General features: G+C 50.9%; 1 protein-coding gene across 8 annotated transcripts; it reads left to right on the forward strand.

Moving 5' to 3' along the window:
* Positions 1 to 13127, forward strand: Uckl1 (uridine-cytidine kinase 1 like 1). Of its 8 annotated transcripts, none has more exons than XM_051184253.1 (16): positions 2 to 168; positions 7248 to 7438; positions 7529 to 7635; positions 7737 to 7907; positions 7988 to 8059; positions 8362 to 8551; positions 8636 to 8697; positions 9224 to 9240; positions 11446 to 11544; positions 11643 to 11736; positions 11842 to 11904; positions 11976 to 12098; positions 12210 to 12317; positions 12391 to 12547; positions 12624 to 12698; positions 13060 to 13127. In XM_051184253.1, exons 1-16 carry the CDS (start codon positions 56 to 58, stop codon positions 13077 to 13079), a joined length of 1662 nt encoding a protein of 553 aa, XP_051040210.1. In that variant the 5' UTR covers positions 2 to 55; the 3' UTR covers positions 13080 to 13127. The 8 variants fall into 8 exon arrangements, with proteins under 8 accessions (XP_051040243.1, XP_051040235.1, XP_051040210.1 ...); XM_051184301.1 differs by lacking the exons at positions 2 to 168; positions 9224 to 9240; positions 13060 to 13127 and adding exons at positions 2765 to 2852; positions 3342 to 3450; positions 10793 to 10812 and having other exon boundaries at positions 7251 to 7438; positions 12624 to 12843; XM_051184294.1 differs by lacking the exons at positions 2 to 168; positions 13060 to 13127 and adding exons at positions 2766 to 2852; positions 3342 to 3450 and having other exon boundaries at positions 12624 to 12843.
* Positions 13128 to 14188: the final 1061 nt, after the last annotated feature.

The raw sequence follows: 14188 nt of genomic DNA on the forward strand, positions 1-14188 counted from the left end.
GCAGCGTGCCAGACTCCCGGTGCGCCTCTCAGGCCTCCCCCAGGTTCGGGACGCCATGGCTGCGCCGCCTGTCTCCGCAGAGACTTCCCCTTCGCCCCTACAATCCACTGTGGCCCCAGACGTGCCTGGCCGCCCGGCCGAGCAGAGTGAGACCGCGTGTGAGGACCGGTAGGCGCGGGCCTGGATTAGGCAGGGGCCGCGCTCACCTCTTGGGAGGGGTCAGCGCACGGCTTACATTCCCTTCCTAAAGCCCGGGTGGTTCCGCGGCATCTTCTCAGATGGGCAGCTCGGTCTCCTCAGCCGCGTGGATCCTGGACAGGTTTCGGCAATTCTCCTGAGCCATATGTAGGCAACCCCCTGCCAGGGAGAGGGAGGTGGCAGGTGGCCTGGAGGGCTGCAGAGGACAGAAGGCGGAACTGGCCCAAGTCCTTAGTTTTTGGAGCGCGGAGAGTGGAAACCTGATTGACTTGTGTTGCCTGGGTTTCTGACCCCTAGCGTTTGCACACTTGCTCTAGGCTCCCAGGTGGGTAGTGGGCGTGTGGTTGGTGTGCTCGACCTTCTGAGTTCGTCGAATTTGATCTCACCATCTCCTACCCACCTGGTGGCCAGTAGTAATTATGAATGTAGGACGGGGTGGTGATCTCCACCTGCCCGAGAGTTTGGGGTCCCTTCCAAGGCTTTCAAGAGCACGGAGAGCACTCAGCCTGATCATCCCGAATAGCAACTCCAGGCCATGGCCACCAGGGGGCGGTGACCGCACTTGGAACTGCATATGACACCTTTTCCGGTCTAATTGCACCAGTTGACGGCCAGATGTCTTCCGGCCTCAAAGCACTACTTGTGGAACTGTGAGCCCGGACGACTTTGGGACAACAGGTGTTGACCGTGGATGAGGCAAATCGCGGCTAGTTTACACAGTCCAAGACATTCTAACTGGTAGCCTGAAAGATTTGGTTGGGTCTAACAAGGCTGAGTTTGTGGTACTTTCTCGTTCAGAAGGTCTCAATATAACCAGAAGCCAAGAGGTCATGGTCACAAACTTCCTGGGGTTTCTGAGGAAACACCCTGAGAAGATACAGACTACCCTGGTGCCTCGGGCACTGGTAGCAGTCGACAGGGAGTTGCTGGTAGATCTCTTCTTGTCCAGCTTGATTGAGGTTTCTCCTACTGCTTTTCCTAGCACCTGTCCCCTTAATCTGCCCACCCTCGAGGCTTTTTCCTTGTAGTTTCCTGATCTTAGCTGGTACAACCAGTAGCTTTTGTGTCAATATGCAAAATGGATATTGGACTGAGATTATAGAGAGTGAACAGAATCTAATGGTACCCACTCAGAGTCTTGGGATGCAGGTGGAGATGTGTGAGTGAAGGGTTACAGTGTTGCAAGTGTGCTGTGGAAGCCTCTAATCTCCCAGTCCTGTGTCTACCTTGTGAACTTCGCCTTGGTGACTATGTCTGAACTTGTCTATAGGTCTAGCAACAGCAGAGGGACCTTGAGACCTTTCTTATTTCTTTGGTGGTCCAAGTGACAAACCTTCCTGCTTTCAGACCCTGCTGTAGACATTTGATTCTGGTTTCTCTGACAGAGGGGAATTCAAATTATAGGGCAGCTCTGTTTCCATGATGTTATCATATATAGGTTCCTTATCAATGAGGCACCTGCTGAGGTCCTCACTAAACCCTATTTCCTAGATAATGATGCAGGTCTGTAGCATTCCCTGGTGAGTGATGGCCTCTGAGCCACCCACAGTTGACAGAGCTGTCACCTGGTGATTGGCCAGAGGGAAATGAAGACTGAGTAGCAGCTTCCAGCACCACTTACCTCAGATAGCCCTGAGACCTAAAATGGAGTCCTGAAAGGAGGAAACTTCAGGGGCCAGAGTTATTAGCCAGGTAGCCTGATATATCCTAGGTTAAGATGAAGTTCACGAGCCAGGGTCTGATGTTCTGGGGACAAGTCTAGTGAATGAATAGGTGGTACAGATCTATTAACTGTAACAAACCTGGAATTAGACTTTCCGATTCTGAGATCAGCACAGTGTTAGCTTCCCAAAGACTTGTGGCCTGCTTTTCTACCCACTGATCCTGAACTGATAGGGTACTCAAAGAATATGTCAGGGTCCTCCGTTGTGATCAGCCAGCCAAGTTTGTGAACTGATTCCCTAGAACCCCTTGACTCTGCATTCGTGCCCAGAACAACTTTAGCCTCCCAGGGCAGTCCTAGGGCATATCCAGCTAGCCACCTGGGAGTGGAGACAGAGGGACAAACTCTAAAAACATACATGTACATGTAAACATAGGTAGGCTCTTCCTGCTCCAGGTGTCTCGTAGGGATGTATACATCATATCCTAGAGTTACCTAGGTAGTGAGAAGAGCTGCCTCCAAGGCACTCCCAGAGTGGCTCCTCTTCAGGTATGTGAAGTTCATTTGGAATCGTCCTTTTTCTTGAGCACCTGCCAGACTGTCTTCAGCTGGAGGCCATCCAGGTAGGATGAGGTTGCAATAAAGCCAACCCACCCTTGGAAGGGAACCCCAAAGCCAGAACCTCTCTGATTAGAGCTTAAGTCAGTAAAGAGATTTCAGATGAGGCTGGCAACAACTCTTCCGTCTCTATGCTGTGGGCAGGGAGGTGGCTGTGTCCCCTGATTACTGATGAGGCCTGGGTGGCCATAGGACTTGCTGGAGCCTCTGTAAGGTGGGGGTAGGAAAGTTATTCTTGGATTACTAGGGTAGAGTTTCAGATTTGTTTATCCTTGTAGGAGGCACCCTGGGGCTAGGAGAGAGGCACCCAGCTCTGCACCGACATTCAGATCACCTGGCTTGGAGGGGCCCCCAGATTTCCTTGTCTTGCTGTGTATGTATTCGGGGCACAGCTGTATTTCTTCTAGGAAATTTGGGGAAAGGTATTAGAGTACAGTGGTCCTTAGCAAATCCAGGTCAATGAGCATGCTGGCTGACACTGAAATACACTTCACACCAACTGGCCTGATTGTTCAGGCCAGAGTCAGTACTATTAATATCTGGTGCATGAGCCCTAACTGGGTGATCCTCTTATACATGTGGCCTTGGCCTCTGAGACTTGCCTTGTGTTTCCTTAGTGCAGTAGGGCTCCTGGGACCACCTAGCTGCTGTTCTCCACCCCCTGTAAATAGTAAGCTACTGATGCCAGCCTAGGGGTCCAACCCCACCTAGCTCTTCCCACAGGGGTGATTCCACTCATGGAGGACTGGTTCAGGTGGCCAGAAATCCCAAGCTGTCCTTGGGGACAACAGCAGTTCTAAGGGTAGTGATACTCTAAGTGCTAGAACCTAGACCACACATACCTTATCATCCCACTGTCCAGGGACACCCACCTCTGAGCTCTCTGTACCTGCATCCTTGGCAATGAGTAGCCCCTTAGCTTACCCTGGCATCAGGATCTCAGGGTGCTGGACTCTTGGAGAAGAAGGCAGGTGAGTTGCAGCAGTCCCTGCTGTTGAGAACCCCGCTCCCCAATGATACTGACCACTCCTGACTTTGTGTGTGATGTGTGTCCATTGATATCTGAAAACAAGTAAGCTGGCAGATGCTTCTGGGAGCTGAAAAGTACTTGGGGCTACAGATGTGGCTGGCTTGGGGTTATGGGTTGTGCTAGTAGCATCTTGCATTCTCCATGGCCCTTAATTCTGTTTGTATAAATGAACTTTTGTTATTAAGGCCAGAAGCTGCTTTGTCTGTGGGTGAAGTACTCCGTGCTCCTTTCCTATAAAGAGTCACCTTTTGTGAGAAAGGGGCTGGTGCCTTATCTCTGGCTCCAGGAGATAGCTATTAACTTTTGAGTGGGACGGGGGGGGGGGGCAGGCTTGGTACAGACACAGCATGAGGCAGATTGCAAATTCCTCCCTGATCTGCTTGCAACTGGGCATTTTTCCCATCGGCAGCACATGCCTTGGAAGCGATCTTCCCCAAGGTGGAGAAGAGTCACTGATGGGAAACTTAAATTTCTCTAGGGAAGCTGGTACTGTGAGAATCATGGAAATCAGGAAAACAGCCCCAGCCTCTTGCCTCTTTTGTCCAGTTTCTGTCTGAGTGTGTCTTGGCTTTGTGTGTACTTGCGTTTACCAATAGTGGTCAGGGCACAGCCTACAGGCAGGCAGTGCTAGGAACTTTATCAGGTTGTTCGGCTTCTTGCAAGTAGATGCTCTGCATTGGAGTAGTTTCCAATGGCAGTTCCCTGAGGAATGCCAAGGTGACCCAGTGGGGAGACAGAGGACCTGGATTTGTTTTTTGTGCAAGACCGCTTCTGGAACCCTAGGGAGTCTCTGCTCTTTTCTCTAGCTGGGCCGCCCCAGCTCTTGTCCACTGGAAAGGTCAGCCCAATAGATAAGCTTCACAGATCCATTTGTTTACTGCGGATGGATTAGTATGCTCAGGTGAGCAACCAGTTACCCTCTGTCTGGGGACCTGGGAACCTCATTATTGGTGTTTACAGTCATCTCTCTTTTTGACCGAGCCATTCAGGTAGGCCTGAGTTGGGATGCAGGTGATACCCCTTCAGTAAATGCATCATTTCTTGATCTGTGCCCCCTCACATGCTATCCATCCCTAAGACCCCTGACTGGCAGACTCAGGTCGAGATATTCAGCTGTGTTGTTTATGCCTAGCCCCATGCTCTGAGCTCCTGCACTTGTCTCCAGAGCAGTGGAGGTGAGGCTGAGCTTAATAGACTGACTAATTATTCCCTATGCTCATTCTCCGAGCTCTGGTAAGGACACATGGTATGGAAACAAGCAGGCCTATTGTCTTTGTCCCCAAGGATGAATTGCAGTGTGTTTTCCTGGTTGGATACAGATGGGCTCTTTCCATGATGCTGCCAGTATGAACAGTTACACATTGGGTTTCTACCCATTCTTGCCCTCCTGTCCCCCCGCCCCACTCCTGTGCACACAGCCACAATCTTTCTGGTTCTAAGAAGGATTATCAGCTGAGAACATCATTGTTCCCAAACTGAACTATCCCATAGGTAGAAAGAAGCTGGTCTCAGGCCACATCCTGGGACATCAGCCCTGGGAAGCACCATACTGAGTTGTGAGACAGCAGTAACAGAACTTCCCAGACAAACCCAACATCCGTTTTGATAAGAGAGCTTGTTCCTGTGAAGCCAAATGTGACAGAAGTCCCCGTTCCAAATTGTGGTCTCCAGGGAAATCCAGATTATCATACTAGCATATTTGCTTTCAGGGTTTCTGAATACACACCTTTCTCACAGGCATTGGCATGAATGTGCATTTGGGTGAGGATATTTTCAGGTATACTGAGGATCAGGCACCGGACTTGTTTACTAAGCTGTGTCCTCAGTCCCCAAGGGAGCATCTTTCATCTATTGATTTTTATGTAAACAGAACCATATTTCATTATACTATACTTTTCTTACCCAAGAGTACCCTAGAGATACTTGTTCCCATCTGAACCTGCCAATCTATCTCATTCACCTCAGGCTCACCTGGCATTCCATACAGTGTTCTTTCTCTTGTGGTACTCCAGACTATACCGCCGCTGCAGGAGGCATCCTACAAGGATGCTAGCCAGGCATATCCATCTGCCACTCTATAGGCAGCCCTCCTGCCCACCAGACACTGTCTTGCGTTGTCAGTGGTCATAGTTCAATTTGGCCCCACATGGGTGAATCATGGCATGCCTGGCTAAGCCACTGACCTGAGAGCTTCTTGAGTAAATTTGAAAGCTGAAGCTGGGATCATGTGACCTACCCAGATTTCCTTTCAGGCAGTAGCCAGAAAGTGCCTCTATTAACCACATGTCTCATTCTTTTTAAAATTATTTTTTTTAGATTTATTTTTATTTTATATGCATTGGTGTCTCACCTGCACGTGTCAGATCCCCTGGAGCTGGAGTTACAGACAGTTGTGAGCAGCTGTGTAGGTGCTGGGAATTGAACCTGGGTCCTCTGGAAGAGCAGTCAGTGCTCTTAACTTCTGAGCCATCTCTCCATCCCTCTCTTAGCACTTTTGCATCAGGCACAAACGACAGGTATTAGGAAGGTGATGTAGCACATTGAGACTCTGTAGAAGCTGCTTGTCTTAGTTAGAGTTTCTGTTACTATGAAGAGACACCATGACTCTCATTTAATTGGGGCTGGCTTACAGTTATGAGGTTTACTCCATTATCATTATGGTGGGAAGCATGGAGGCATGCACACAGATATGGTGCTGGAGAAGTAGCTGAGAGTTCTACATCTGGACCCATAGGCAGCAGGAGGAGACAGTGAGCCATTAGCCTGATTTGAACTTCTGAAACCTCGAAGCCCACCCTCAGTGACACACTTTCTCCAACAAGGCCACACCTCCTAATAGTGCCACTCCCCATGAGCCTGTGGGGGCCATTTTCATTCAAACCACAGCACTGCTCATTCTCAGATGTGAAAGCCATGACCAGTGATGGCACCCCTTTAGCAATGCAGACCAACTGCAATGTCAGTAGGGTTCTGAGTGCCCATCTAGCAAGAGTGATAGGCTATGGTGCACACAGTTACAGATCTACTTTGACCTTCTTTGGGTTAATTTCTCTCTTGCACCCACTGTTGGTCTCTCCTCTGTCTTGGGTCACCATTTCAAACCACACACACACACACACACACACACACACACACACACACACACACGTCAGCCAAGACAGGTAGCATTTACAGGCTGCTGGAGGTGTCTAACTGGGAACACGGAAAGAGTCAGAAGGAGAAATGGGTTCTGCATAGGCCTTCTAGCTTCCCTTCCTGCTTTCTTTTCTACATTTCTTGACCAAGTGCCAGACCAGAGCGTCCCCTGGAGCATAAACCTTGCCACTGGCATGTGACCACTCTCACCTCCTGGGGCAACAACCATTCTGCAGGGCAGTAGTGGCTGGACTACCCAAAGAGTATGCTATGTTTGGGAGAGGTCACAGTCCTTCATGGGGTCTTCCTTATCCTTGAGTATTCATTCTCTGGGAATGAGGCTGTACCCACCACAGTCCACAAAGGGGTAGGATCGTGGCTCTGGGATCGTGTATACCCTCCTATGCCCTCTTGCCACTAAAAGCTATCCCTGGTACTTGCTGTGTGCAGTCTGAGGCCTTGTGCCCCCATTAACTCCATGGACCAGCTACAGGTATGTTTCTTGGGCACACTCTCCCCAGTTGAAGCTATGCCTGTCCCACTTGGGCATGACCAGGGAGGTTAACAAATGTTGACTGAGGCTGAGCAGACCCCTCTTCACAGCAGCAATGCAGGGTCCTTGGACAGACTACTCCCACCAGTGGGAACTGGGCGCTCGCCCCGGAAGCGCACCACCAGCCAGTGCAAGTCAGAACCACCCCTGCTTCGCACAAGCAAACGTACCATCTACACAGCCGGGCGGCCACCGTGGTACAATGAACACGGCACGCAGTCCAAGGAGGCCTTTGCCATTGGTAATAGCAGTGTGGGATGACGCCTTCGGGGATTCAGTCTGCATGGTCAGCCCATCTGCAACTAACTGCAAGGTAACCTTTTACCCACAGGCTTGGGAGGTGGCAGTGCATCTGGGAAGACCACTGTGGCCAGGATGATCATTGAAGCTCTAGATGTGCCCTGGGTGGTCCTGCTTTCCATGGACTCCTTCTATAAGGTGAGGCCCTGCTCATCTCCCCCAAAGCACCGCCTCCCTGTAATTCCTTTACCCCTACAAATGTAGGCCTGTGGTCACTGGGCTTCATTATGCTCCTCTAGGTTCTGACGCAGCAACAGCAGGAACAGGCTGCCTGCAACAATTTCAACTTTGATCACCCTGATGCCTTTGATTTTGATCTCATCATTTCCACCCTCAAGAAACTAAAGCAGGGCAGGAGCGTCCAAATACCCATCTATGACTTTACTACGCACAGTCGGAAAAAGGACTGGGTAGGCCCATGGTCTTGGGGCTCTGGAAGAGGCTGCAAGGGCCTGAGCTGAATATTGAAACTGCCTGGGTTCCTTTTCAGAAAACACTGTATGGTGCAAATGTCATCATCTTTGAGGGTATCATGGCCTTTGCTGACAAGACACTGCTGGAGGTAAGAGCTTTCATGTAGGACCGACGCCACAGGCATTCCCATAAATACAATTCCCTTAAACACCCTACCCCATGGCATCCATGCTTCGTGCTCTCTGAGCAGATTGCTTCCTATGAATGCAACCTACATACACTAATGGTTAGGCCAGTGGGTGTCTTGTGGGCAGCTGGTCCCCATGATCATGGCCCATAGGTAATGAGCTGATCATGTTGCCACTCTGGCTCTGTGGATCCTGGCTTCTATTTGACGGTACCACTGGTGTCTGCCTCAGCCCCGTGCACTGGCTTGTTTTCCTCACTCAGCTCCTAGACATGAAGATCTTTGTAGACACAGACTCTGATATCCGACTGGTACGGCGGCTACGCCGGGATATCAGTGAGCGAGGCCGGGACATCGAGGGTGTCATTAAGCAGTACAACAAGTTTGTCAAGCCTGCTTTTGATCAGTACATCCAACCTACCATGCGCCTGGCAGATATCGTGGTACCCAGAGGTGAGCCTGCCAGACTTGTCTTCCTGCCAGTGGGGCAGAAGGGCCAGCAAGCTTCCGAACCATCCTCTCTTTATCCCCATCCAGGGAGCGGGAACACAGTAGCCATTGACCTGATTGTACAACATGTTCACAGCCAGCTGGAAGAGGTTAGTCAGCCAAATAGCACCAAAGTCCCTGTCTCTCTGTTGTCGTCCCCCCCATGGCAGCACATACCCTGCAGGTACTGGCTCTCAGGTGTTCTGAGCCTGCTCCCTGAGCTTATTTAAATGGCCCAGCCCTCTGTGACAGGCAAGGGGACTTGGCCACGCATGGAAGCATGCACTCCTGTCCCTCCCAACCCTGTGAGAGTAACAAGGGTGATCCGCCCCACTAGTCTGGGATTGTGGGTTTCAGCACTGAGTCCTATATCCTGAGTGGGTCACTCTACAAGTGATGTTTTCCCACTAGAGGTCCCTGGCACTATTACTATAGCCCAGAGTCACAGGCCCCAGACTAGCTTGTCCCCAGTTTAGAGGTCCTTAGAAACTTGCCTCTTGCAGTTTGCAAACCCTGAGCTATTTCCACATGGTGCTGTGGAGTGTCCACCCCTGGGGGTTGGGGGTAGCCTGGCTGCTTGCCCTGGTCACTGATGCATCACCCGTTCCCTTGTGTCTCCCTGTGTTGCTGCCACAGCGTGAACTCAGCGTCAGGTAAGACTCCACAACTCTGCACAGATGGAGGCATTTCCAACATCTACATTGAGCTCCAGGTCAGCTGTCACCTAGCCAAGTAGACAGTGAGTCCATACCGCAGGGGTAGATTGGTACAGCCTTGCTGCTGCTCCCTTTGCTAGCAGATAAGAACACTAACATACAGAGAAATTAAGGAATTTTCTCAGGGTTTTTGTTTCTTTCTTTCTTTCTTTCTTTCTTTTTTTTTTTTTTTTTTTTTTTTTTTTTTTCTCCAGACAGGGTTTCTGTGTAGTCCTGGAATTTGCTCTGTAAACCAGGCTGGCCTCAAACTCAGAGATCCACCTGCTTCTGCCTACAGAATGCTAGGATTAAAGGCGTGTACCACCACCACCTGGCCTTTCCCAGGGATATGTGGGGTTTTTCGTTATTTTGTTTTTTTCAAGACAGGGTTTGTCTGTGTAGCTTTGGCGCCTGCCCTGGCACTCGCTCTGTAGACCAGGCTGGCCTCAAACTCACAAAGATTCACTTGCCTCTGCCTCCTTGGAATAAAGGTGTATGCCACCACAGACTGGCCCAGGGTTATTTATGTTTTACCTGTGCTGGCCAGATGTTCACAGAGGCTCTTTCCCCTTAAAGCCTACCCTGGGGTCCAATCACAGAGAACACAGCTGTCCTCCTGGGCCAACACTGCCACACATGATCCAAGTCAGGGACCTCACTGACATGTTCCTGGAATCATAAATACGCTTGGGTCTGCATCTAGGCTGCTGTATCTTGTGTCTCCCTGTGTTGCCTATGGGCCATTGGCTTAGTTGAATCTCCCTGGGGGGAGGGGGAGTGAGGGCTTGGCTCTGCCTTCTCCACCCAGGCCCTGCCCTATTCTAGCTTAGTCCTGGAGCTGCAGCACAGCTCAGAAAGAAGCAATGCTGGCATTGCACCAGGAAGCTCGGATAAGCTTCGTCATGTCATTGTCCATTGCTGATCAAAGCCCAGGCGATAGCCGTAGGTGGGCCTGCCCTTCTTCCAGGCTTTCCTCAGAGCTGGGAAGATCCAGTTGAGCCACTGTGGGAAGGAACCCTCATGGTCCCATTGCATACCCCAGGAGTTCTGAGCCAGTGTTGGAAATGCCTCCGGGGCCGAATAAACAGCCCTGCTTCCTGTCCTTGCATGAGTCCCCGCTTGCCCTCACCAAGACCAGGATGCCACAGACCTGTGCCAGGGCCCTTATAAAGCCTGAATTCTAAGGAAAATCTCCAGGCACAGCCAGCTCCACTTCCCACTTCCTGGTCAGCCAAGGAAGTGGTGGCTAAACCTCTTGGTTTAAGTTACTGGTGAGCAGGAGGGGAGATGTCTGGGTGTAGGTGGTGCTCCACCCTCAGGCACCAAGGCTGTCAGTGCCAAGGCAGCGGCCGGCCTCCCGCCTCATCTTCAGCCAGCTGGTAGCTACAGGCTACCTTCTGTAGGGACTTGGCTGCTCTCCTCACTAAGTCTTCTCTCTGTTCTTTTCCTCTCTGTAAACCTGTTTCCTGCCTTGTTCCCTCCCTGAACACGCTCTTCACCTGGCGAGCAGAGGAAGCTGCGTTGGGATATGTGAGCAGAGCAAGCTCTGATTGTGCTGGGATGTGTGCTACCCCACACCCTGCCCTGCCCCTGAACTTGTGCTTCAGTGACCCCTCCCTTCCACGATCACTGTTTGTACCCCCTAACCAGCCCTTCCTTCTGCCTTACAAGTCCTTCCCTCTCCAGGCTTGGGTTTTGTGTGGGGTAGCCTTTGGCACTGAGCCCTCCCTGCTTTACCCTCCTTCCCGAGAGGGGCTGCATACTACCTGGGGGATGGGTCTCAGTGGAACTTGACCCTACAGCTTACATGTTGCTCCCAGGAGAATTTGGGGACAAGCTGTCCATTTGGAGGCTGAGATCTGTTCCCACAGTAAGCTCCCTTCTTCCCTGTCTAGCCTCTCTACTTTTTTTGAGCCTAGGAAAGGGACACCTCCTGCCTCAGCCCCCAGCATCTTCACTGAGATGGTTGGGGTTCAGTGTTCAGAATTGAGCTCTCTCACTTTTGCCTGGCATTTTAGGTGATAAGGCATCTTTCATGGGTCAGCCTTAGCCAGCAGACAGCTCCCACCCTGCACATGCCCCTGCCCCCATGGTGATGCACAGATGATTTCTGGGACAGACAGCACTTTTGGATAAGATATGCCAATCAATTTGTATCTCTAGGGCTGCGTTGGCCTCAGCTCACCAGTGCCATCCCCTTCCCCAGACACTGAGTGTCCTCAAGAGTACACCGCAGGTACGAGGCATGCACACCATCATCAGGTAAGGGCCCACTTAAGGAATGCTACTCCCAATTCTGCTCCACTCCGCTCCCAGGTTCTGGCCCGTCCCTTTCTAAAGCCCGCTTATTCTACCACCAGGGACAAGGAGACTAGCCGGGATGAATTCATCTTCTACTCCAAAAGATTGATGAGGCTGCTTATTGAGCATGCACTGTCCTTCCTACCCTTCCAGGTATGGGTTTGTGGGAGAAAGGGTTGTAGTCCTGCCATCCTGAGGTGAGCGTATGATGGTGGGTTCAGCCCTGGCTCTTCATAGATACCCCAATTCACTACGCAGGACTGCACTGTACAGACCCCACAGGGGCAGGACTATGTGGGGAAGTGCTACGCTGGAAAACAGGTGAGATGGCAATAGCTGCTGGGGTAGGAGGCGTCCAGTTCAAAGCTTACTCAGCCTCCCTTCCCTGACAGATCACCGGAGTGTCCATTCTGCGTGCAGGGGAAACCATGGAGCCTGCACTGCGTGCTGTGTGCAAGGATGTGCGCATCGGCACTATCCTCATCCAGACCAACCAGCTCACGGGGGAGCCTGAGGTGTCCAGCCAGGGAGGGCTGAGGGGCACAGTGATGCCCAGCCCACGGGGAGAGGGTGGGGCTCAGAAGCCTGAAGTGGAGACCCTACCCTGACCTTACTGTCAATTATAGCTCCACTACCTGAGACTTCCCAAGGATATTAGTGATGACCATGTGATCCTGATGGACTGCACAGTATCCACAGGTGCTGCAGCCATGATGGCTGTACGTGTACTCCTGGTAAGTGGATTTGGGTGGGTTGCAGGTAGGTTCCCTTGGTGTTGGAAATTAACCTGTCCCCATGCTACACCAGGACCATGATGTGCCTGAGGACAAGATCTTCTTGCTATCCCTGCTCATGGCAGAGATGGGTGTGCACTCTGTGGCCTATGCATTCCCGAGGGTGAGAATCATCACCACAGCTGTGGACAAGCACGTCAATGACCTTTTCCGTATCATCCCAGGCATCGGTGAGACTGTCATAGCCCAGGGGCATGGCTGGTGACGCAGGAGGACCCAATCACACAAGGCCATTTCTTTTTGCAGGGAATTTTGGTGATCGCTACTTTGGGACAGATGCAGTTCCTGATGGCAGTGATGAGGAAGAGATAGCCTCTACGGGTTAGTTCCCAGTGTGAGCTACTCTTATTTCTCTATCCAGACTCCTGGATTGCAGACAACACATTAACTTAGTTGAATTAAAAAAAAAAAAAATTACCAATGATACTCAGTTTTCACTTTATAAAATAAAGCTTCAGAAAATGAAGGTGTGGCACAATGTATTCTGGGTGGGCTCGGCTGAGGCAGTCTTCCCAAGGTGTATGTGGTGGTTTGAATAGGTATGGCCCCCACAGACTCATGTGTTTGAATGCTTGGCCCATAGTGAGTGGCGATATTAGGTGTCACCTTGTGGGAGGAAGTGTGTCCTCTGTGGGCGTGGGTTTTGAGGTCTCATATATACTCAAGCTACGCCACTACACAGGCCAGCAGAACAAGATGTAGAACTCAGCTCCTTCAGCACCGTGCCTACCTGCATGCCACCACGTTTCTCGCCCTGATGATAACGGACTGAGCCTCTGGACTGTAAACAAGGCCCAATTAAACATTTTCCTTTTTAAGAGTTTCTGTGGTCACGTGTCTCTTCACAGCAGTAGAAATCCTAGGAGTTAAGAATGAGAAGTCCAGCTTCTGTTCCTTGGGACGAGACTTTCTTATTCCTGCATTCTACTTTCCTTACAATTGAAGCTTATTCATTGATTGCCTGATGGAGATAAGGGAAGAAGGGGGGGGGGCTTCCAAATGAACCACACAGCTCAGTGCCCACATGACCTGGACCTAAAGACAGACAGGGCTACCTAGGGTTCTGAGTGTTACAGGAGGCAGCCTCTGTGACCACTTCCTCCCAACCTCCCACATTTATACTACCAAGGGACACAGAAGAAGCTGTTGTGTGGGCAGTTATGGCAAGGACTGAACCATGGAAGACAAGACCCAGCTTCATGATGGTCAGAGCTTCAGGTTTTCAGAACCAAAATGTCATGTCCAGCCCTGCCTTGCTGCTACTAGACGAGCTTCTCTGGAAACTGCCAGACACCTTACTGTCATGTTGATTCTATCCCAATGACACAACAGACATATGCACATGGACAACTAATTGGATATGAACTGTGTGTGGGTCTCTGAACTGTGACAGGTAGGCTGGGGGCCTAAAACAGGAGCCCCCAAACTCTATTCAAGCTTGGTGTGTGCCTTTTTTTCCTGCATATCATGAAATGGGGACAGGAAGTTGCTGGATAGAGGCCTGCCTACAACGGTGAGGAGATAAGGCAAGTGGTTTGCTCAAGGGGCAGCCAGGCACTAATGCAGAGGTCAGGAGGACCTTCTCTGCTAACAGAGCCCTCTCCCATGTCTCCGTGCTCTGTCCAATGGCTCATTCACTCCTGCACTTTAATGCTGGGAAAATGAAGACTACTCCTTCCAGTCAGGTTTTCCCAGATGAGGAATTTGGGAGTACTATGAGAACCAGGTACTTCCTAAGATTCTACTTTAGTCCAACCAGGATGATTGGTTCCTGAGAACAAATCAAACCGATACATGTGTGTATAAAATCC

The sequence above is a fragment of the Phodopus roborovskii genome, unplaced genomic scaffold (assembly GCF_943737965.1).
Source record: "Phodopus roborovskii unplaced genomic scaffold, PHOROB, whole genome shotgun sequence".
NCBI lineage: Eukaryota > Metazoa > Chordata > Mammalia > Rodentia > Cricetidae > Phodopus > Phodopus roborovskii.